At 52.4% G+C, this 18,456-nt stretch overlaps 1 protein-coding gene across 1 annotated transcript in view; it reads left to right on the top strand.

The window, feature by feature from the left end:
• CDH4 (cadherin 4) overlaps positions 1 to 18,456 on the top strand; it is a 673,674-nt gene that overhangs the window by 506,738 nt on the left and 148,480 nt on the right. Inside the window, exon 4 of the mRNA XM_017503455.1 lies at positions 5,900 to 6,079. Within this exon, the coding sequence (XP_017358944.1) occupies positions 5,900 to 6,079 (180 nt within the window). The remainder of the gene's footprint in view (positions 1 to 5,899; positions 6,080 to 18,456) is intronic.

Genomic DNA, 18,456 nt, shown 5'->3' on the forward strand with positions numbered 1-18,456 from the left:
CAGATGAGTGAATTCGAGATTTTAAAAATATGACAAATGATAGCTTTTTGCATGTAGGTTGAGGGGTACATATGATTGTATTCTTTCCTGGACACTTTTTCTTTTTCAAAAAACAGAAAAAGGCGACACTGTAAAGCCTGCCCCAGAGTTGTTTTGCATGCTTTGTGTGTCACTTGCGAGCGATGAGGGGAGGGAAGTGACCCGCTTTTTGCCAGCCTTGAGTTGTCCCTGGGGACCTCACCTCACAGTCACAACCAGTTACAGCCTCATCACACAGAGAGCAATTCTCTTACAAGGAGAGCAAGACCCAGGCGCGGAGCAGGGCTGCCCGGAGCTTAAGAAAATTAAACCATGTAGCCCTGAGAAGCCGGCAGGGCAGAATCCAGCCCTCGGGAGGACGCAGGCCACTGCAGTGTGCAAGTGTGGGCGTGGGGGCTACAGTGTGGTTTTCTCAACACGCACGTGGCCCACGAACCCAGGACTGTGGACTTCCAGTGGAGCAGAAGCTGTCTTTGTCTGCATGACTTCCTTTTGTCCTCTTAAGTTCATTCACCTCCCATCACTTCCCCTGATTCATGTGTTCTTGTGGGTGAGGGATTTGTCACTAGATCCCTGGGAGGAGAGAGGATGCCTACCCTGGAGATTTGTGCAGGAAGCCTGCACAGAGAGACCGGGGGCCGGAGGGGAGTTCATCCTTAAAGACCATGAGACCACCCAGACGCCTTGAGCCATAGGCAGAGTGGGACACACCTCCACACAGGGCTGCCTGGGCAGCCCGCTGGAGCCCAGACTGTCTTTCATCCTTAAAAAGCCGAGTCCACTTAGTGTGGGACCCTGTTGCGTATCCACCCCACTCAGTGGGAGTTTTGTGGTGCCTTCCTCCCCAGACGTGAAGTGAAGCCTCCGCTCCCCAAGGTGCCCCAGCCTTTGGCTTCCAACATCACTCCCGCCCCCAATACTGCCCACACCCCAGGCGCCCAGGTAGCCCCAGTGCCAGCCCCTCCCATCAGCCAGGAGCCGAGGCCCAGGGAGAGTGGAGCCTCATGCAGGTCCCAGGGCCCAGCCCTAGGACCCATGCCTGGGGGCTCCTGCCACCGCTGCCTCCGTAAATCACCGTTTTTGAGCAGGATCAGCAGAATGTGTCCATGGGAAGCACAGTTGATTAGGGCTCAGGGGGAAGAGGTGGTCTGAAATGAGATGCTTTGTAAATAAAGGCTGATTAAGAAGCAGGCAGCTTTAGAGTCATCTGCACCTTGGACACACATCCCTGGGGGCCTCAGGCTCCCACACCCTTCATCTGTCCCTGGGAAATATGGTCCTATCCCCACTCAGTGCTGGGCAGGTGGGCTCTGACCTTGGAACCTGGTCCCCTGGACAAGCTCCTCTGCCACCACTCCTGGCTGCTCAGGGCTTGAAGGGGTCCCAAGAGTGGGCCTCCCACAGCCTCGTGTAAGCAAGAGGCAGGAGTGGTGGCACCTTTTACCAGGCACCTGGGGTGCACTGCTCTGGGCTCTGACGATGCCCCAGGCTGCAGACTCTCTCCACCCCTGGGCTCTGTTTGACCCATGGACCGCCATCCCCAGTCAGCCAGTGGCTGCACGTGCCATTTGGCGGCTTCCTTGGCGCTCCTGATTCTGCAGATCTGCAGGCATAAGGTTGACTGGACCCAAAGACCAGCTCAGCCACTGGGACCCTCCTGGACCCTACTAGTTACAGGACTTCTAGCTTGTACTAAACTGTCAGGATTCAGGGAGCAGGTGTGGCAAAGTTATGGTGCTGCTGGGCTGCTGGTTTTGAGAAAGTTGTGATGTGCTCTATACACAAACACAGAGATACACAGACACACACAAGCATATGCCTAGCTGTGCATGTGTAGAATGCATAAACACACATGTATTCATACATATGCCTGTGTGCACGTATGTGCATATATTCACACACCCACACATCTGCACTTACTTGATGTGTGCATTAATACATATCTCTACATGCACGTGCGTATGTGCATGCATACATGTGTGCATGGCGCCTGTCTACACGTGTGCATGTGTACTATCTCGTTTCTGTAAATGGTGGAGTAGAGGTCACCTTCAAGCCATTCCCCAATGCTCAGTCTTCACTCACTCAGAAATACGGAAGAAAGACATGCACCAGGGAAAATCAGCAGGTGTCGTCTGTTAGAAAATATTTTTAAGAGCAACTGGAAGCATTATTTTTAATGAGTATAATGATGCATCCGTGTTTATGTGATGTATTCTGAATGGGCCCAAGATGACTGCATGCTCAAAAGAACACTCTTGTTTCACCAGGGTAAGTGCTAATTGTGGTTGACGTTTTTTTCCAGGGAAGCGGTGCATCTTCCAGGCAGAAGCCCGTGCAGGTCTGGCATTTTCACCAGATTTTGTTATTACATTTGTCTCGCAGCTTTAAAATAGTAGCAAATATGTGCAATTTATTTAAACAACACTAGGGAAATTAACGCCATGCAAGCTCATCCTAAGCAAATGATGATGAAGTTTTTTTAAAAAAAAACGGCTGCACAGAAACCCTTTAAAACTCAGAGTCTGAGATTCAGAGGGCCCTGGTGAGCCACTGCTGGTTCTGAAGCACCACCAGGTGGGGCAGACCAGCCAGGCTCTGCCTCAGTCTCCCGCTGGGAGATGTGAGGGAGCTGCAGACGGCCAGAGGGCCCCTCCTAGAGTTGGTGCCGGAGGCTCCCCTCTCTCTTATCTGGGAGAGATTGGTCCAGGTGGCCTGCCCTCATACAGACCTGCTCAAGAACAAAAGGAATGCTTCCAACGCCCTTCTCCAGAGGTGGATCCCTGATCGCCTATGGGCTGGGAGACCCCCTGATCACCTGTGGGCCGGGAGACCCCTGATCCCCAGCCACAGTACATCTGAGGCGTGGTTGGCGGCCCCACCCCAGAGTTAAGTCCTGGGTGAGACCTAGGAACCTGCATTCCTAATGAGCTCTCCAGGGTGCTGAGCTGCTGGTCCTGGGACCAGCCTGGGAGCTCAACCCTGTTTCTCCCAGTCTGGGATTTATGGAACACATCCCTGGTACAGGAAACATCACTCAGACCCCCTTTTCCCCTGGTTCCCCGCCTCTTCCATGGGACAACTGATTTCTGCCCAGCTGGGACCACCATGGGGTCCGGCAAAGGGGGTTCACAGGCAGAGACCACAGAAAGGAGGGGTCGCACTTTCGGGTGCTCCAGCTTTGGGGTCACACTTCTGGCATCCAAATCCTGCCTCTGTTGAATGGGCTGTATGCGCTTCAGGGGTGCCTTGGCCTCTGTGAGGTAGTAGGTGGGGATGGATGGTGGTGCTCCCCACTGAACTGGTGAGAGGAAGGATTTGGGGGGAGACTGCATGGAACAGCATTTGGCCTGAGCCTGGAACCTGAGTGCATGCCGCAGCTCTTGTCATCGTTCCTGTCGCTGTGTTGGTGTTATTTCTAGCCGCTTTCAGCAGTGGGATTAATCTGGTCTTTCTCATCAGAGATGAGATCTGATTCACCTAAATTGTTGTATCTCCAAGGTAAAGACCAGGCTCCCAGGGAGGCGCTGTCTGTCTGGGGACAGGTCTTGGAAGACAGGTGGGTCTTGGAGAACAGGTGGGACATCTTCAGTGGAAGGGCCTGATGCAGAGTCCTGCTGTCATCCTCGTCAGACTTTCAGTACCTATGAGGCACTGGCTGCTGTCTGGGCAAGGAAACCAGTGTGTGCATTTTGATGTATTTTCTTCCATTTCTTTTTTCTTTTTCTTTCTTTTTTGTTTTTTTGAGACAAAGTTTTGCTCTTTTTGCCCCGGCTGGAGTGCAATGGCATGATCTCAGCTCACTGCAACCTCCCCTCCTGGGTTCAAGTGATTCTCCTGTGTCAGCCTCCCAAGCAGCTGGGATACAGGCGCATACTACCATGCCTGGCTAATTTTATATTTTTAGTAGAGATGGGGTTTCATCATGTTGGCCAGGCTGGTCTCAAACTCCTGACCTTGGGTGATCCGGCTGCCTCGGCCTCCCAAAGTGCTGAGATTACAAACATGAGCCATCATACCTGGCCTCTTTTTCTATCCTTTAAAAAAATGCAGTAGGTTTGGTGGGTCAGTCCTGTAATCCCAGCAATTTAGAAGGCCAAATGGGGTGGATCACCCAGGTCGGGAGTTTGAGGCCAGCCTGGCCAACATGACAAAACTCCATCCCTACTAAAAATACAAAAATTAGCCAGATGTGGTGGCGGGCTCCTGTAATCCCAGCTACTCAGGAGGCTGAGGCAGGAGAACCACTTGAACCCAGGAAGCGAAGTTTACAGTGAGCAGAGATTCTGCCACTGCACTCCAGCCTGAGTGACAGAGCAAGACTCTATCTCAAAAACAAAAAAAGAAAACGCAGTTGATGCTGTATGTTTGCTTTTGTGCTATTTCTCCACTTACTAATATTCTATGGCCTTTTTTTCTTGTCAGCCTTAAACGAGTAAACTTTTAATGACTATAATATTCCAAGACAGGAACACAGTGTAATGCCTTTATAGGTCACTGTCAGACACTCAGATTTGTGCTCTAGTGTTTTTACTTATATAAGAACATTTGCAATAAACATCTGTTTACAAGGACTTTGGTCCACCTGGAGCTTCCTGGGGACAGATTTCCAGCTGTGGAGTTATTGGGTCAAAAGGGACCATCCTTTTTGAGGTTCTTGATAGTCACTGGAAACCGGGAGGCAGAGGGCTGTGCTGAGTGACCATGCGGCCACAGCGGCAGGGGCCACATCAGTGTCAGGCCTGACGGCCTTAAGTCCCATGCCAAGCATGGCCAGACATTTTCTCATTGTCATCCGATGTCATTCCCATAGCAGCCCCTAAATTCAGGGCCACTGCTACATCTCCCTTCTGTAAGAGAAGAACCTGGGATTGTGCAAAAGGAAGGCACACATCACATGAGCTTTTGCACAAACACACAGGTGTGGGTCCAATGCCAGATCCCACGACCTCAGCTGTCACCCTGCACTCCCTGCCTCACAGCACACTCCCAGCGAGATCCCACACCCTCGGCCGTCACCCTCTGCTCCCTGCCTCACAGCACACTCCCAGCGAGATCCCACACCCTCGGCCGGCCGTCACCTTCCACTCCGCGCCTCACAGCACCCTCCCAGCGAGATCCCACACCCTCGGCCGTCACCCTCCGCTCTGTGCCTCCCAGCGCACTCCCAGCGAGATCCCACGCCCTCGGCCATCACCCTCCGCTCCCTGCCTCACAGCACACTCCCAGCGTTGCAGATTCCCTTTGCTCAGTCTTGTCAATTTGGCAGGTAAAAAAGGATGTGTTACTTTGATATGCACTATTTGATACTGGGAGACGTGGGCATTTTTCATAAGTTTATTGATCATTTACATTTGTTTTGCTGTGAATTATCTGTTCATGTCCTTTTCTTGTTAGGAAACAAGATTCCATTTTATTTTCTTACTGATTTGTAAGAGTGCTTTATATAGTGACTATTAACCTCACGTCAAATTGTTATAAATCATGTTTTCCAAATGTGTCAGTTGCCTCCTGGGTATGTTTTCATAAACGGGAGTTTTCCAGTAAAACATGTTAGCCTTTTCCTTTGTGATCTCTTGCGTAGTTTTGTGGGGGTTACAAAGCCCTGTCTACACTATTGGTGACATTGTCCACCGTATTTTCTCCTTTCTTTATGGTCTCTTTTTCCCCATGTACTGTGTAATCTGCTCCATCATATTGACGGGGATCGCACTGGACTTTTCCCCTAACACTTAGCTCCCGTCCCAGTGTTATCCCGCTCTTCCCTCTCAGTCCCCAGATCATCTCAGCACATGCTGCTTTCCTCTGTGCAAAACCTAACCAGGCTTCGTTGCCTCTTCTCTTCCCTTTCCAAATAAAGGCACAGAAAGGGAAGAAGACCGTGGCTCTGGACCCGTCTCCGCCTCCAAAGGACACGCTGCTGCCGTGGCCCCAGCACCAGAACTCCAATGGGCTGAGGCGGCGAAAACGAGACTGGGTCATCCCACCCATCAACGTGCCCGAGAACTCACGAGGACCCTTCCCACAGCAGCTTGTGAGGGTGAGTCCAGACCCCCTGCCGCTGGCGCGGGGGTCCTTGCGCGGGGGTCTCGGCGTGGGGGCCAGGCCCTTCTTTTGACATCACAAAGCCGGGGTGGGCTCTGCATTTGGTGTCTAAGAAGGCTGAGATTTCATCCTTTTGGTAATGAGATAAGCATTACACAGGCGGGAATTCTGGCGAGAAAGCTGCATCCCCCAAGGCGGATGAGTCTTTGTGAGTTGTGGGTGATTTCTGTCTTGGTTACTTTCGAATGGCTGCTCTGGAAGCGGTGGGCAGGGGTGTGGATCGTGGCCTTTGACCTCTGACCCCTTTCTTTGGTCTGATTGCTCATATTTATTTCCATGTGTGACTAAGATCATGGATGATGGGATGGTGGTGTGTCTGCCATGATGATCGTTGCGCCAAGGCCAAAGTGGGCTGGGCCATGGGCTGTCCGTGGGTTCGTGGTGTCCCTGAGCGCTGAAGGCCACCCTAGATTGCTTTTACTGCAGAAATAATTTATTTTACAAATTTGTGTTTCTGTAATCAAGGCCATCAACCAGTAATTTCTTCTTCCCTTTGAAGAAAATTGCAGCCCAATCTGAGCAATAATTTGATAAAAGGATGGTGAGAAATCCATTGTAAATTCCCACCCATTGTGGAAAAGCCTCACCCCACTCTTTGGAAATGAGGGTCCCCAGAGTACGCAGAGGGGACATTCTCATTCTTCATGCTGATTAGCCTGTTTCGTTTCTCATTCCTTTCAACGCCGAAGGCTGGGCTGTGCATTTGGAATGCATAGATGGGTGGAGGAAAGCAGCTACCAGGCAGGTGGCGAGGGCTCCATGGCAGTGTGGGAGCCCTAATTCTTTGTCTCCCTAACTCAGCCACCAGGGCACCTGCCAGGGAGCAGCCAAAATGGCCAGTTGTTTAGAGCAGAAACTCTGACGTGAGTGAATGCAGTGTGTGTGCACACCCAGCCAAGGTGGCTTGGTTGCAAATACATCACCTGCCTTCTCTGCCCAGAGCCGGCCCTCCCACCTCAGCGCCCAGCCTCTGCTGCATCCTCCCCATCAGGGGCTCAGCTTTCCTGGACTGCCCACACCCCTTGAGGGGCCAGTCTGGTTTGGAGGTTTTGCGGTGAAATGCAGTTCAGGGCTTGAGGGAAGCCACCAAGGGTTGGAACCCCATTCTTGTGGGAGCTTCCCAGGCCCACATCTCCTGCTGCCCACAGCCCAGTCACATGGCCATGTCTAATTGCAAGGGGCACTGGCAGCGAGTCCACTCCATGTCCTGAAGGAGCAGGAAATGTGTCTGGTGAACGGCTGGTCTCTGCCAAAGCAGTTTCTAAAGATGAGATCAGCCTGTGTCATTTCCTCCCTGATGACCCCACTGTCCCAAGGAGCCCACTCGCACCGCCACCAGAGCCCTCGGCGAGCAGTTCACGTGTAATTCACCAACCAGGTCTACCCTGCTTTAGTTGGCCATAGTGCTTGGTGTTATCCAGCTGTATTATCATGATTTATTCACCTGCTTACTTCTCTAAGAGGAGGCTTCCTGAAGGCAAGGATCTTGCCTATATCCCTAGTGTTGTAAACAGCCCTTGGCACACAGTGGGCACTAAATTTGTTGAGTGAATGAGTGATAGACGTGATCTCAGTGGTGACTGTTGTCCTGGGCGCCCATCAGCTCACCCTGGAAAATGGCGCAACTGCTGGAATTTAGCAGAAACGTTAGCATTGGCTGTCCTGGCTCTCAGAGTCCTCCAAATATCAATGTGGCTCACACAAAGGCCTCCCCTCCAGCTTCCATCTGAAGGAAGAGGGGAGAGCATCCAGACTGAGCTTGATGCCTAGGGAAGACAGACCTTAGCGAATGGAAAATGGAATTTCCATTATGGCTTCTGTAGATTTGTTTTCTAGACGGACTCCAAGTCATTACGTAAGACTCTGTGCATGCACACACACACACATGCACACACACACGCACACACACAGTCATGCACACACACGTACACACGCGCATGCACGCACACATGCACACACACACACATGCATGCACACACGCATGCCTATGCATACACAGGCACACACACATACACACACATGCTTGCACCGCCCTGCTTCATGCACACATCCTCCTACATAGTCACGTTTCTGTTTGCCACCTCCTTTTCTCCACCCTCCCCTGTGTCTTCCATTAGCTTCTTATCTAGCACAGCCAGTGGTTTTGGAGGGGCTTTCCTGTCCCCGTTTCCATCTATAGGAAGCTGATGAGCTTCCTGGCAGCATTGGAGGGGAGGCGTCTCCTGGAAGAGTCCGTGGTGAATGCAGCCTGATGTCGGGGACAGCAGGCTGAGCACAGAGCGCTTTGAGGTTCAGCTGGAATCAGCTGCAGTTCTACGCTCATTAAGCCATTTCATTCTGATAAAATATGTTAAATGAAAAACGAGCAGGAGAGGAGGAGGCAGAATATTCTTCCCCAAAAACATCTGTTAATTACAGGCTTTTTCCTTGGAAGGAATATCACGTCTCTTCCTAAGCACTAGTGGTACCATGCAAGGGGAAACAGGGAACCTACTTGTAGAGAGGAAAGCCCCGAAAAACAGAGGGGTGGCTCTGACCGACAGGCTGTAGGGCTGGGGTGTCCACGGCACAGCGGGGAACCATGCCTGGTGGCTCTGCCACTGGAACCAGACTGCAGTCTAAAGTGAGGGGTGTCCACGGCACAGCGGGGAACCATGCCTGGTGGCTCTGCCACTGAAACCAGACCACAGTCTAAAGTGAGGGGTGTCCACAGCATGGCGGGGAACCATGCGTGGTGGCTCTGCCACTGGAACCAGACCGCAGTCTAAAGTGAGGGGTGTCCACGGCATGGCGGGGAACCATGCGTGGTGGCTCTGCCACTGGAACCAGACCGCAGTCTAAAGTGAGGGGTGTCCACGGCATGGCGGGGAACCATGCCTCGTGGCTCTGCCACTGGAACCAGACCACGGTCTAAAGCGAGGGGTGTCCACAGCACGGCGGGGAACCATGCCTCGTGGCTCTGCCACGGAAACCAGACCGCAGTCTAAAGCGAGGGGTGAGTGCGGAGGTGTAGCCACGCAACGGAAGGGACACTTGGAACCCAGGCCGTCCCTTCTTCTCAGGCAGAAGAGGGAGGAAGCCACTCACCATCTGAATTGATTTTCCAGGAAGTCAGATTGAGACTCTTCCTTATGTCCCCAGGGGAACTGGGAAAATGGCAGGAGAGGCATCATTTAAAGGTTAGCAGGATGCCCTCCCTGGTCCTGGACTGGCTCTGGGCTGGACAGTTTGGGCACTCGGTGGGGTGCCAAGCAGCATGCATGCACTGGGGATTCGAGGGAGAGGGGATTTAGAGGTCTTCGTGGCCTTTGGGAACCACCAAGCAATCCACATTCTGCATGAAATTCACAACTTGGCCCCGGCTGCTGTAGGGGTGGCCCCTGCACAGGCACGTTTGTGAAGGGTTTTAAAAGCCACTTCTTGGCCAGCACGTGCGGTAGGTTTGACTCCAGGCAAGATTCAGAGTGAGGATACAGTGAAACATTTCAGAAGAGGGTCTGTTGCTTGGCTGAGTCTGATACAGATTCACGGTGTGCTGCCTGCTGAGGTGGGTCGGGGCAGTGTAGGCGTCGGCTCCAGGTGATGAGGAGGAACGTGGTGCTCTTGGCTGCAAATCCTTTGACTTTGCAGTTGATATTTTAGAAGACAAGAAGTCATGCAAACCGGTCTTCAGGGTCCCTGCCAGAGAGCAAAGCCTGGAAAAGAACTGTCAACACAAGGCCCTTGAGGGCAGTCACCACACAGTCGCAGAGCCTGAGAGGTGGGCCCCTGGAGGAGACAAGCAGAAGCCCATTTCCAGACAAGCACGGTCACAGGCGCACAGCCACAGGGGCTCGCAAAGCATTGCTCAAGTCAGCCCCGGCACCCGACAACTCAAATGAGCTGGAGCGGACGGAAGGGGAATGTTTCCTTCACATCTTCTGGATCCACTTGGTTCCCGTTGGTGCACATACGCCCTGTTACTTCACATCCAGACACAATGTTTATGCCATTCTCTGTAAACAGAGATGGCTGGGTCTTTGGGAATGTGGAGGTGAAAGGGCGCCACGCCTGCCCCACCCAGCTCAGGGCTGCTGGAGCGAATGGGTGATGCCCCGAGCCAGGCCCGCATCCTGAGACGCACAGCCAAGGCACTGGAGACCCCTCTCTGGCCCGTGGCAGGGGCCCTGTAAAAGCTGATTGGGGCCAGGTATAGGTGGCTCACGCCTGTAATCCCAGCACTTTGGGAGGTCGAGGCGGGCAGATGATGAGGTCAAGAGATTAAGACCAGCCTGGCCAACCTGGTGAAACCCTGTCTCTACTAAAAATACCAAAAAAAAAATTAGCTGGGTGTGGTGGCAGGCACCTGTAGTCCCAGCTACTTAGGAGACTGAGGCAGGAGAATTGCTTGAACCCAGGAGGTGGAGGTTGTAGTGAGCTGAGGTCACGCCACTGCACTCCAGCCTGGTGACAGAGCAAGATTCGATCTCAAAAAAAAAAAAAAAAAAGTTGATTGGATGTGTGAGCAGTGTGGTAGAGCCAGCTGTACTTTAGCCCCACGTTCTTTACAGAATGTTTGCTGGGTGACTTAGCGGTGTAATTAGCACAGAGTCCTAATCACGTTCTGATACTCTACAGCATCCATGCAGGCATGAATGACGGATGTGGTAGTCATTCATTGTCTCATGGAAGCAAATGTGGCTGTGTGGTCCCCACTGTCCTTGGGAGATGGTCTGAATCCTTGCCTTGCCCTGCAGATTTCATGAGCTCCCACCACCCCTTGGCACAGCAAGCTCCAGCCATGCTCGGTGCCTTGTAGCTTCCAGATGGGCTTGTAGCCTTGGTCACCTGAAGTCCCATGCACAAGCTCTCCCCTCAGCCTGGAAGGTTTTCCTGGTGCGCTTGACACCTCCCTCAACCCGCTACTTCCTACCAGCTGCGCGAACTCCCTGCTTTTCAGGAACCATCAGAGGCCTTCCCATGGGGTGCCAGGGCACCCACTTTGCCTGCTACTGTGGCCAAGTTTTTGACACTGTTTCGTCAGTAATTATTGTTTGTGTCCCCCACTAAACCTAAAGCTCCTGCCAAACACGGCACTGGAGACAGCGCCGATGTCACTAATCGCTCGTTAAGTTAGGATGGTGGGTGCAGCCCCTGTGCCCACCTCTGCTGGTCAGCCCTTCATGGTTATTAGGAAGATCGTTATGGTAGGGATATCGTACCTGGCAACAAGAAATTGGAAGATCTTTTGGTAATGGTGGGGTGGTTTATTTCATTCTTACACCCCTATCAATAATAACTGTAAACTCTAAGGGAGACTGTTTAAGCTCTTTGAAGTTACTTGGGAGAGGTGGATAGTGGGCAGGATCTCAGGGGGACTCCACCCTCAAAGGAGAAAACAGCACTGGGTAAGGCCTGCGTGCAGGTGGCTTCCCCCTGAGGGCACCATCCTAGTCATCCTAATCCTGGCATCTAAGGGTGAGTAGATCTCATGCAGGAAGCCACAGTCACGCTGGTCACAGGAGTTGTAAGGTGGAGTTTAGAATCGACAAAGCAGCTGCAATGTGAGGGGATACATTCCAGAAAATACACAGCCACAGATAGAGACTCCCAAATATGCGTGTAAGCTCTGCCTGGATCCTTGGCTGCCCCGGAACTGTGGTGCACAGGGAGGCACCAGAGGACCCGGTGAAATGAACAGTCAGCAGACGGGAAGAACCAGGCAGAGGCTCCAAGGGAAACACAACGAGATCTGAGTCTAGCCAAGTGAACCTCCTGATGTAACAAAAATAAGCACCCCAGAGAAAGATAACACAACCAGGGTCTCTACAAGGTCTCATTCACAGTGATCAGCATACACAGAAATATTATTAGACACGTCAAAAAGAGAGAAAATAGGATCCACAACCAAGAAAAAAGCTGCCCAGAAAAAGGAAGCCTGAGATCACCCAGACATTGGAATTAGCAGCAAGGCCTTAACCCTTAGGCCAGAAAGGAATGATGCCAGTTGGAAATCCACACCTCCAGGAAGGATGGAGAGCTCAGGAAGAGACAAATTTGTGGGCTGATATAAAAGATGATCATTTTTCTTTTAATTTCTTTTAAAAAGCTGACTGTTTAAAGTAAAAGTACAGCACTGTATCAGGGAGATTATAATGTACGCTGATGTAGTAAATGTGACCACAGTTGGACAAAGGGCAGTTGCAGTCAGTGGAACTGCTTCAATTTTCTGACGTTTCTGGTTAAGCGGCCCAATATCAACTCTAGGTAACTGTGATGCTTGTGAAGTCGAGATAAGTATTGTCATTAGTAATGTTAATAAAAATGAATTTCTTTAAGACTGGGTGCAGTGCCTCACGCCTGTAATCCCAGCACTTTGGGATGCCAAGGTGGACATATCGCTTGAGACCAGGAGCTCAAGACCAGCCTGGGCAACATGGCAAAACCTTGTCTCTACTGAAAATACAAAAATTTGCCGGGCACGGTGGTGCACGCCTGTAGTCCCAGCTACTCAAGAGGCTGAGGCACAAGAATCGCTTAAACCCTGGAGACGGAGGTTGCAGTGAGCTGAGATCACGCCGCTGTACTCCAGTCTGGGTAACAGAGTGAGACCTTGTCTCAAAAAAACAAAAAATAATTTCTTTATGCATAAATTAAAACTCTTAATCACCAGATTGTCCAGTTTATTAGCACAAATAAATGAGTTTGGGATATGCCCATCTATGAAAACAAATGCAACGCATGATTCTGAAGGCTTTTTCCAAATTCATCACCCGACATCCTACCTAAAGATGCTAACGTGCAGTTCTAGGGCCGACGGTACAAACTAAATTCTCCAAAGGCACATTCCATGATTTTTGCCCACAACCCTTCCTTAATACGCACATGTTTTCTAGATCAAAACATTAACTAAAGTGACATCAGGGCCTCCCTCCCTTCCTTTTCTTCGACCCATGAGAGAAATGTCAGTCCAGTTCCTTAGGACGTTTCTCTCTGATGTCCTGTGCTCCTGGGGCCGCGTCAGACGTTAGTGTGCAGTCCCCGTCAGGCCCTGGATGGTGCGAATTTCCCGCCTCCCACCCCCTTCCTGCCTATGGATGGGCGCAGGCTGGACCCTGGCCTCCTCCTTCCTGGCCTCCAGCTTGCCGCCCTCCTACCCCTGGAGTGGAGGGGCCTTTCACACCTGAGCTGTGCTGGCCACTGCTCTGCTGCAGGCTGTCTGCAGCTCCCCAAGCTCACTCGAGGTCGAAGCTGTGGCCTAGGCTTGGTCACTGGGGGCTTGCTCCTGCCACCCAAAGATCCCGTCGGGATGCTCCTCCCTGGCCATCTGCCTGGCACGTGGCACTAGGGCTCACCAGCTCATTGGGTCTCTCCTCTGATGGCTTCTCTGCCATGAAAGGACCCCCACACTATTCACACCCAACCTTGGCCCGCTCCCCAGTCGTGCCTCACCATGTCCTCACCCCCAGTGGCATCTCCTCATGGAAAGGGTCACACCTGTGGCGGCTCAGCTTTGCCTGTCATCAGCCTCCTCCTGCCGTGCTGTGCTCCCTGATCTTGCCCTGTCCATGTCCCAGCCACCAAGAATGCAGCCTGGCCTAGAGAATCCCTCAGTGACCTGCTGCTGGAGGAGTGGATGGTGACCTGCTAGAGGCAGGAGCTTGATTTGGCCCATGGGCTGTGGTTTGTGACCCCTAGACTATGCACTGCCTGTCAGGTAGTATTGTCTGGTGGATGCTTCACACCCCACACAGGTGTGCAGAGCCCTCACCCAGGTGGACAGGGCCCCCATCGAGGTGTGCAAAGCCCCCACCCAGGTGTGCATAGCTCTCACCCAGGTGGACAGGGCCCCCACCCAGATGTGCAGGAGCCTCACCCAGGTAGACATAACCCTCAGCCAAGTGCGCAGAGCCCTCACCCAGGTGGACAGGGTCCCCATCCAGGTGTACAAAGCCCCCATCCAGGTGTGCAGAGCTCACATCCAAGTGGACATGGTCCCCAACCAGGTGTGCAGAGCCCTCACCCAGGAGGACAGAGCCCCGCCCACATGTGCAGAGCCCTCACCCAGGAGGACAGGGTCCCCATCCAGGTGTGCAGAGCTCACATCCAGGTGGACAGGGTCCCCATCCAGGTGTGCAGAGCCCTCACCCAGGAGGACAGAGCCCCGCCCACGTGTGCAGAGCCCCGCCCAGGTGGGCAGGGCTTTCTAAAGTTCAGTACACCTCCCTTTCAAGGAGCGCCCTGAAGAGAGGTTTGATGCCAACTTAGCCACTTTCTTGGAGGGCAGGGGTCCCTGATGCTCCAGCCCCTACCTGTGCTAGTGATCTTTAAGCCTTCAGAGCCAGGAAGCTTGTGAGTGAGTGGAAAATGAGGTAGGTTTCTCTCCCCAAAAGGAACCTTTAGACTGAAGGTCTCTGGGAAGAAACCAGGGGCAGGAGGTATCTCAGGAGCCGCCCTGAGTCTGGGTTTTCTCCCCATAAGTGGACTGTGGAAATGCCCCCTCTGCTTCACCATACAAACACAGAATCCATGTCCAGGATGGGAGGACCTGCTCTGAGAGTGCTTCCACGAGAGGCCCTGGGGTCTTCGGCTCAGCCCTGAGGAGAAACGGGGCCCCTTGAGAAAGTTCGACCTCTCATTCACACAGCATCTCCTTCTACAGCAAGACAGCGTGGCACTTTGATTTGCCCATCACCTACACTCCAGGGCCTAAGGAGGGGCAGGTACATGTGTGCGCCACCCTCACGGCTGTCCTGTGAAGACCTAGACCCAAGACAAACGCCTTCACCCTGCTGCAGCCTGTGAGTTACCTGGCCACCAGACACCATCCTGAGACCCACAGGGAATTCACATTGTCCCTGCTGAAGCCAGAAGGACATGAAGAAAGCAGCCATTTTGGACTCAGCTGCCCTGGGTTGGGTGGTTTAATAGCTCACGTGAAAGGAATGAGCAGACCCTTTGTGTTTACCGCCCCCTCATCCAAGCAGAAAATGTTCCCTTTCTTGAATTGCTTTAATGGCTATATTTATGCAACTGAAATTTCCTTAAGAAGTGAAAGTAAAATCAAATTGCTGCAAATGCTCAAATAATTTATTGGAGAATATTCAATTAGAATATATTAATATTTTAGATTTCCATTATTAATGGAATATTCAGTGATTTCATTTTGTCATTGAATTGCTGGAGCACCCTGTGTCACTGGGTGTTTAGGACAAGAGCTCAGGCACCTTCCACAAATGGACTCCCAGAGTTCGGCTGTGGCCCTGGACCCCTATGCCTGCGGGGCCAGCTCCAGGATGGCTGACCAGACGCTGTCCAGGTGCTAATGAGTGGGCTCCCAGGGCCACTGTAGGATGCAGCTGTTCTGAGGGCAAGTTTAAAGGAGGACAGTGTGCTGGGGTACATTGGGTGTCCAAGAAAGGGGGTGTCCCTCATCCTTCAGCTGTGGTCTTCATACTTCAGAAGGCAAAATTGTCTTTGCATGAAATGATGATGATGACGATGACGATGACGTAGTGGTAGTTATCTATCCATCCATCATCCATCTGTCCATCCGTCCATCCATCCCCCCAGCCACCTAGCCATCTATCCCTCCATCCATCCATTCATGCCTTCACTAAGCCTTTCCATGTCAAGCACCCCTGTATTAGGCTGTTCTCATGCTGATAGTAAGGAGATACCCGAGACTGGGTAATTTGTAACAGAAAGAGGTTTAATTGACTCATGACTCACGGTTCAGCATGGCTGGGGAGGCCTCAGGAAACTTACAATCATGGTGGCAGGAGAAGCAAACACGTCAGATGAGATTTGGGTGGGGCCGCGGCCAGACCATATCAACCTCCCAGTGTGCTGTTCTGGGTACAGAGGTTACAGCAGGGAACAGATGAAACAGTCCAGCCCTCATGGAGTTTATGTTCAAAGACAGGGATAAGTAACCATTAGTTACAGTCTGGGGACCAGAGAATGTGGGGTAGCATTGAAGTTCCATTTCAGATAAGGTGACCAAGAAAGTCACTTCTGAGAGGACTGAATGCAGTGGCGGAGAGAACCATGGGGATGTCAAGGGGATGAGTGCTCTAGGCAGAGGGAACAGTAAGTGCAAATGCTCAGAGTCTTAGAGGAAGAGCCAGGAGGTCAGAGTGACTGAATAGAAATGGCCAGGGAGAGGGCAAGACGAATGAACTGGGAGAGTGTCAGGGCCATGTCATTCAGGAGCATGTGGCCATGGGAGGGACTTGGTGGTTTACTCTGAATCCCAAGGGGTGGTGTGGTATGGCATAAATTGATTTGTCAAGACTCCTCTGACTTCCTTGAGGGAACAGGCAGAGCAGGAGCAAGGGCAGCAGCAGGAGGTGGCTTCACAACCCTCCAGCCAAGCAGTGAGGAGGCTGGGGGTGTTGTTTTAATGTCCCGCCCAATAAAACAGTTGGAAACTCCAATAAATCCTTTTTTTCTTTGTTGAGTTTACTTACCACTGAAATTCAAGATTTTGGAGCAGCCCAAAAATTAGCTAGCATGGTGGTACACGCCTGTGGTCTCTGCTACTAGGGAGGCTGAGGCAGGAGGATTGCTTGAACCCAGGAGGTCAAGGACGCAGTGAGCTATGATTGTGCCACTGCACTCCAGCCTGGGTGACAGAGGGAGATCCTGTCTCAAAACACACACAAATTTGGGGAGCAGCTGCCCTGGGACGTGCAAAACCCTTGGGTCCCTCCCTCTCTCTAAGCTTGGAAGGGAAAGAGGGAGTCCTGCCCAACCCAGCACCTGCCCCATCGCCCCTGAGAGCCGAGAACAGCAGAGGGTGCCCGTCCAGGGTGCAGTGAGAGGAGGTATCCCACAGGAACTGTGATTGTGCCCATGTACAGACAGGAAACTCAGGCGTGAAGGTTTCTGTGCCCCACCCAACTCTCTCTGAACCAGCCCCAGGTCTCTCCCGCGTGTGGGACTAGCAACCAACTCCTGGTCCGCTCAAAGATGTCTTTAGTTATACACGTGCAGAGGCTTTAAGAAATGTGAATTCATTCCCAACCTCTTACTCAAGAGATATCATCTGAGATGTCTATTTAAAATTATCTGAAGAGAAAAGCCACATGCAAAATGATGTCCTGGTACACTCAGGACAGCTGATGTCACCAGGCCCACGGCCCCTGCAGGAGGCTGGACAGAGCTGAGGAGCAGCGTCCCTCACATGCAGCCTTAGCCCCAGGTGGCCACAGTCCCCACCACCCCCTGATGTCTCCCACTCTTCCTGCCTCGTCACTGACCGTCTGTCTGGGTCCCGTAGGCATTTGAGTGGTGTCCTCACACGAGACTGCATTGAGCTGCTCTGAATAAGCAAACATATACGGACATCGTCCCAACACCTTCCTGGCTGGGAAGGCAGGACAGGCTCAGTGCACTGAGCCAGGAACCAGGGTGTGAACAGAGCACAGGTGGGTGGGGCTTGAACTGTGGGGCCCCTGTAAGGTGTTTGGATTTTATTTCCATTTCTCAGGAAGCCTGTAGACCATTTACAGCAGGTACAGGCCAGAGAGTGCTGGGTCATGCTGCAGGGCCCTCCCCAGACTCGGTGGGTCTGCTTGGCATATCTCAGTGACACAGGCTGCTTCCACCTCCTAGCACATCTCCATCTCACGGGGGAGACGTGGGGACAGGTGTGCTCCAGGCATTGAACGCCACCCCCACTCAAAGGCCCAGGCAAGTCACGTGGCCCAGCAGAGGTGTGAATGAGTGAATGAACATTTTGAATGAGGGAGGGAAGGAGGGAGCTGGGGAATGGGTGAGGAGAGACTGACTGACCGTGTCACTTATGGGCCTCTGGGTCCCAGGTGAGCAAGTACTGGTGGCTCCAGCACCTCTGCAGGGCAGCTCCACACGGTAAATCCGGGACCCACCTGGGGGCGGTCCTTGAAAATGAAGTTGCATCCATCCATCTACCCAACCATCCACCCCCCCACCATCCATCCATTCATCTCTGTCTACAGATCCATCCACCCATCATCCATCCATTCATCTTTCCATCCATTCATTTCTCTCTCCATCCATGTATTCGCCTGGGTGTGGGGAGGGAACCACAAGAGGACATTTCTGCTCCTCAGCTGGCATCATTTTATGGGCGTCTGCTCCATGAGAGGGTGGGGGCTTGATCTGGATGTCTGCAACCCTCAAGGAATGAGAGGCTCCCTTTGAATCCCTCATGACTGTGAGGTCGCAGAGCTTCTGTCTCACTTTGTGTGTGCACGTGAGGAGCTGGAATGTGGCAACTGGAAAAAGAAATGGCCCTGGGGGGCTGGGGGAGGGCTGGGAGTGCAGACAGGGTAGGAATAAGGCACA

Source organism: Cebus imitator, unplaced genomic scaffold (assembly GCF_001604975.1).
Source record: "Cebus imitator isolate Cc_AM_T3 unplaced genomic scaffold, Cebus_imitator-1.0 Scaffold311, whole genome shotgun sequence".
Lineage (NCBI taxonomy): Eukaryota > Metazoa > Chordata > Mammalia > Primates > Cebidae > Cebus > Cebus imitator.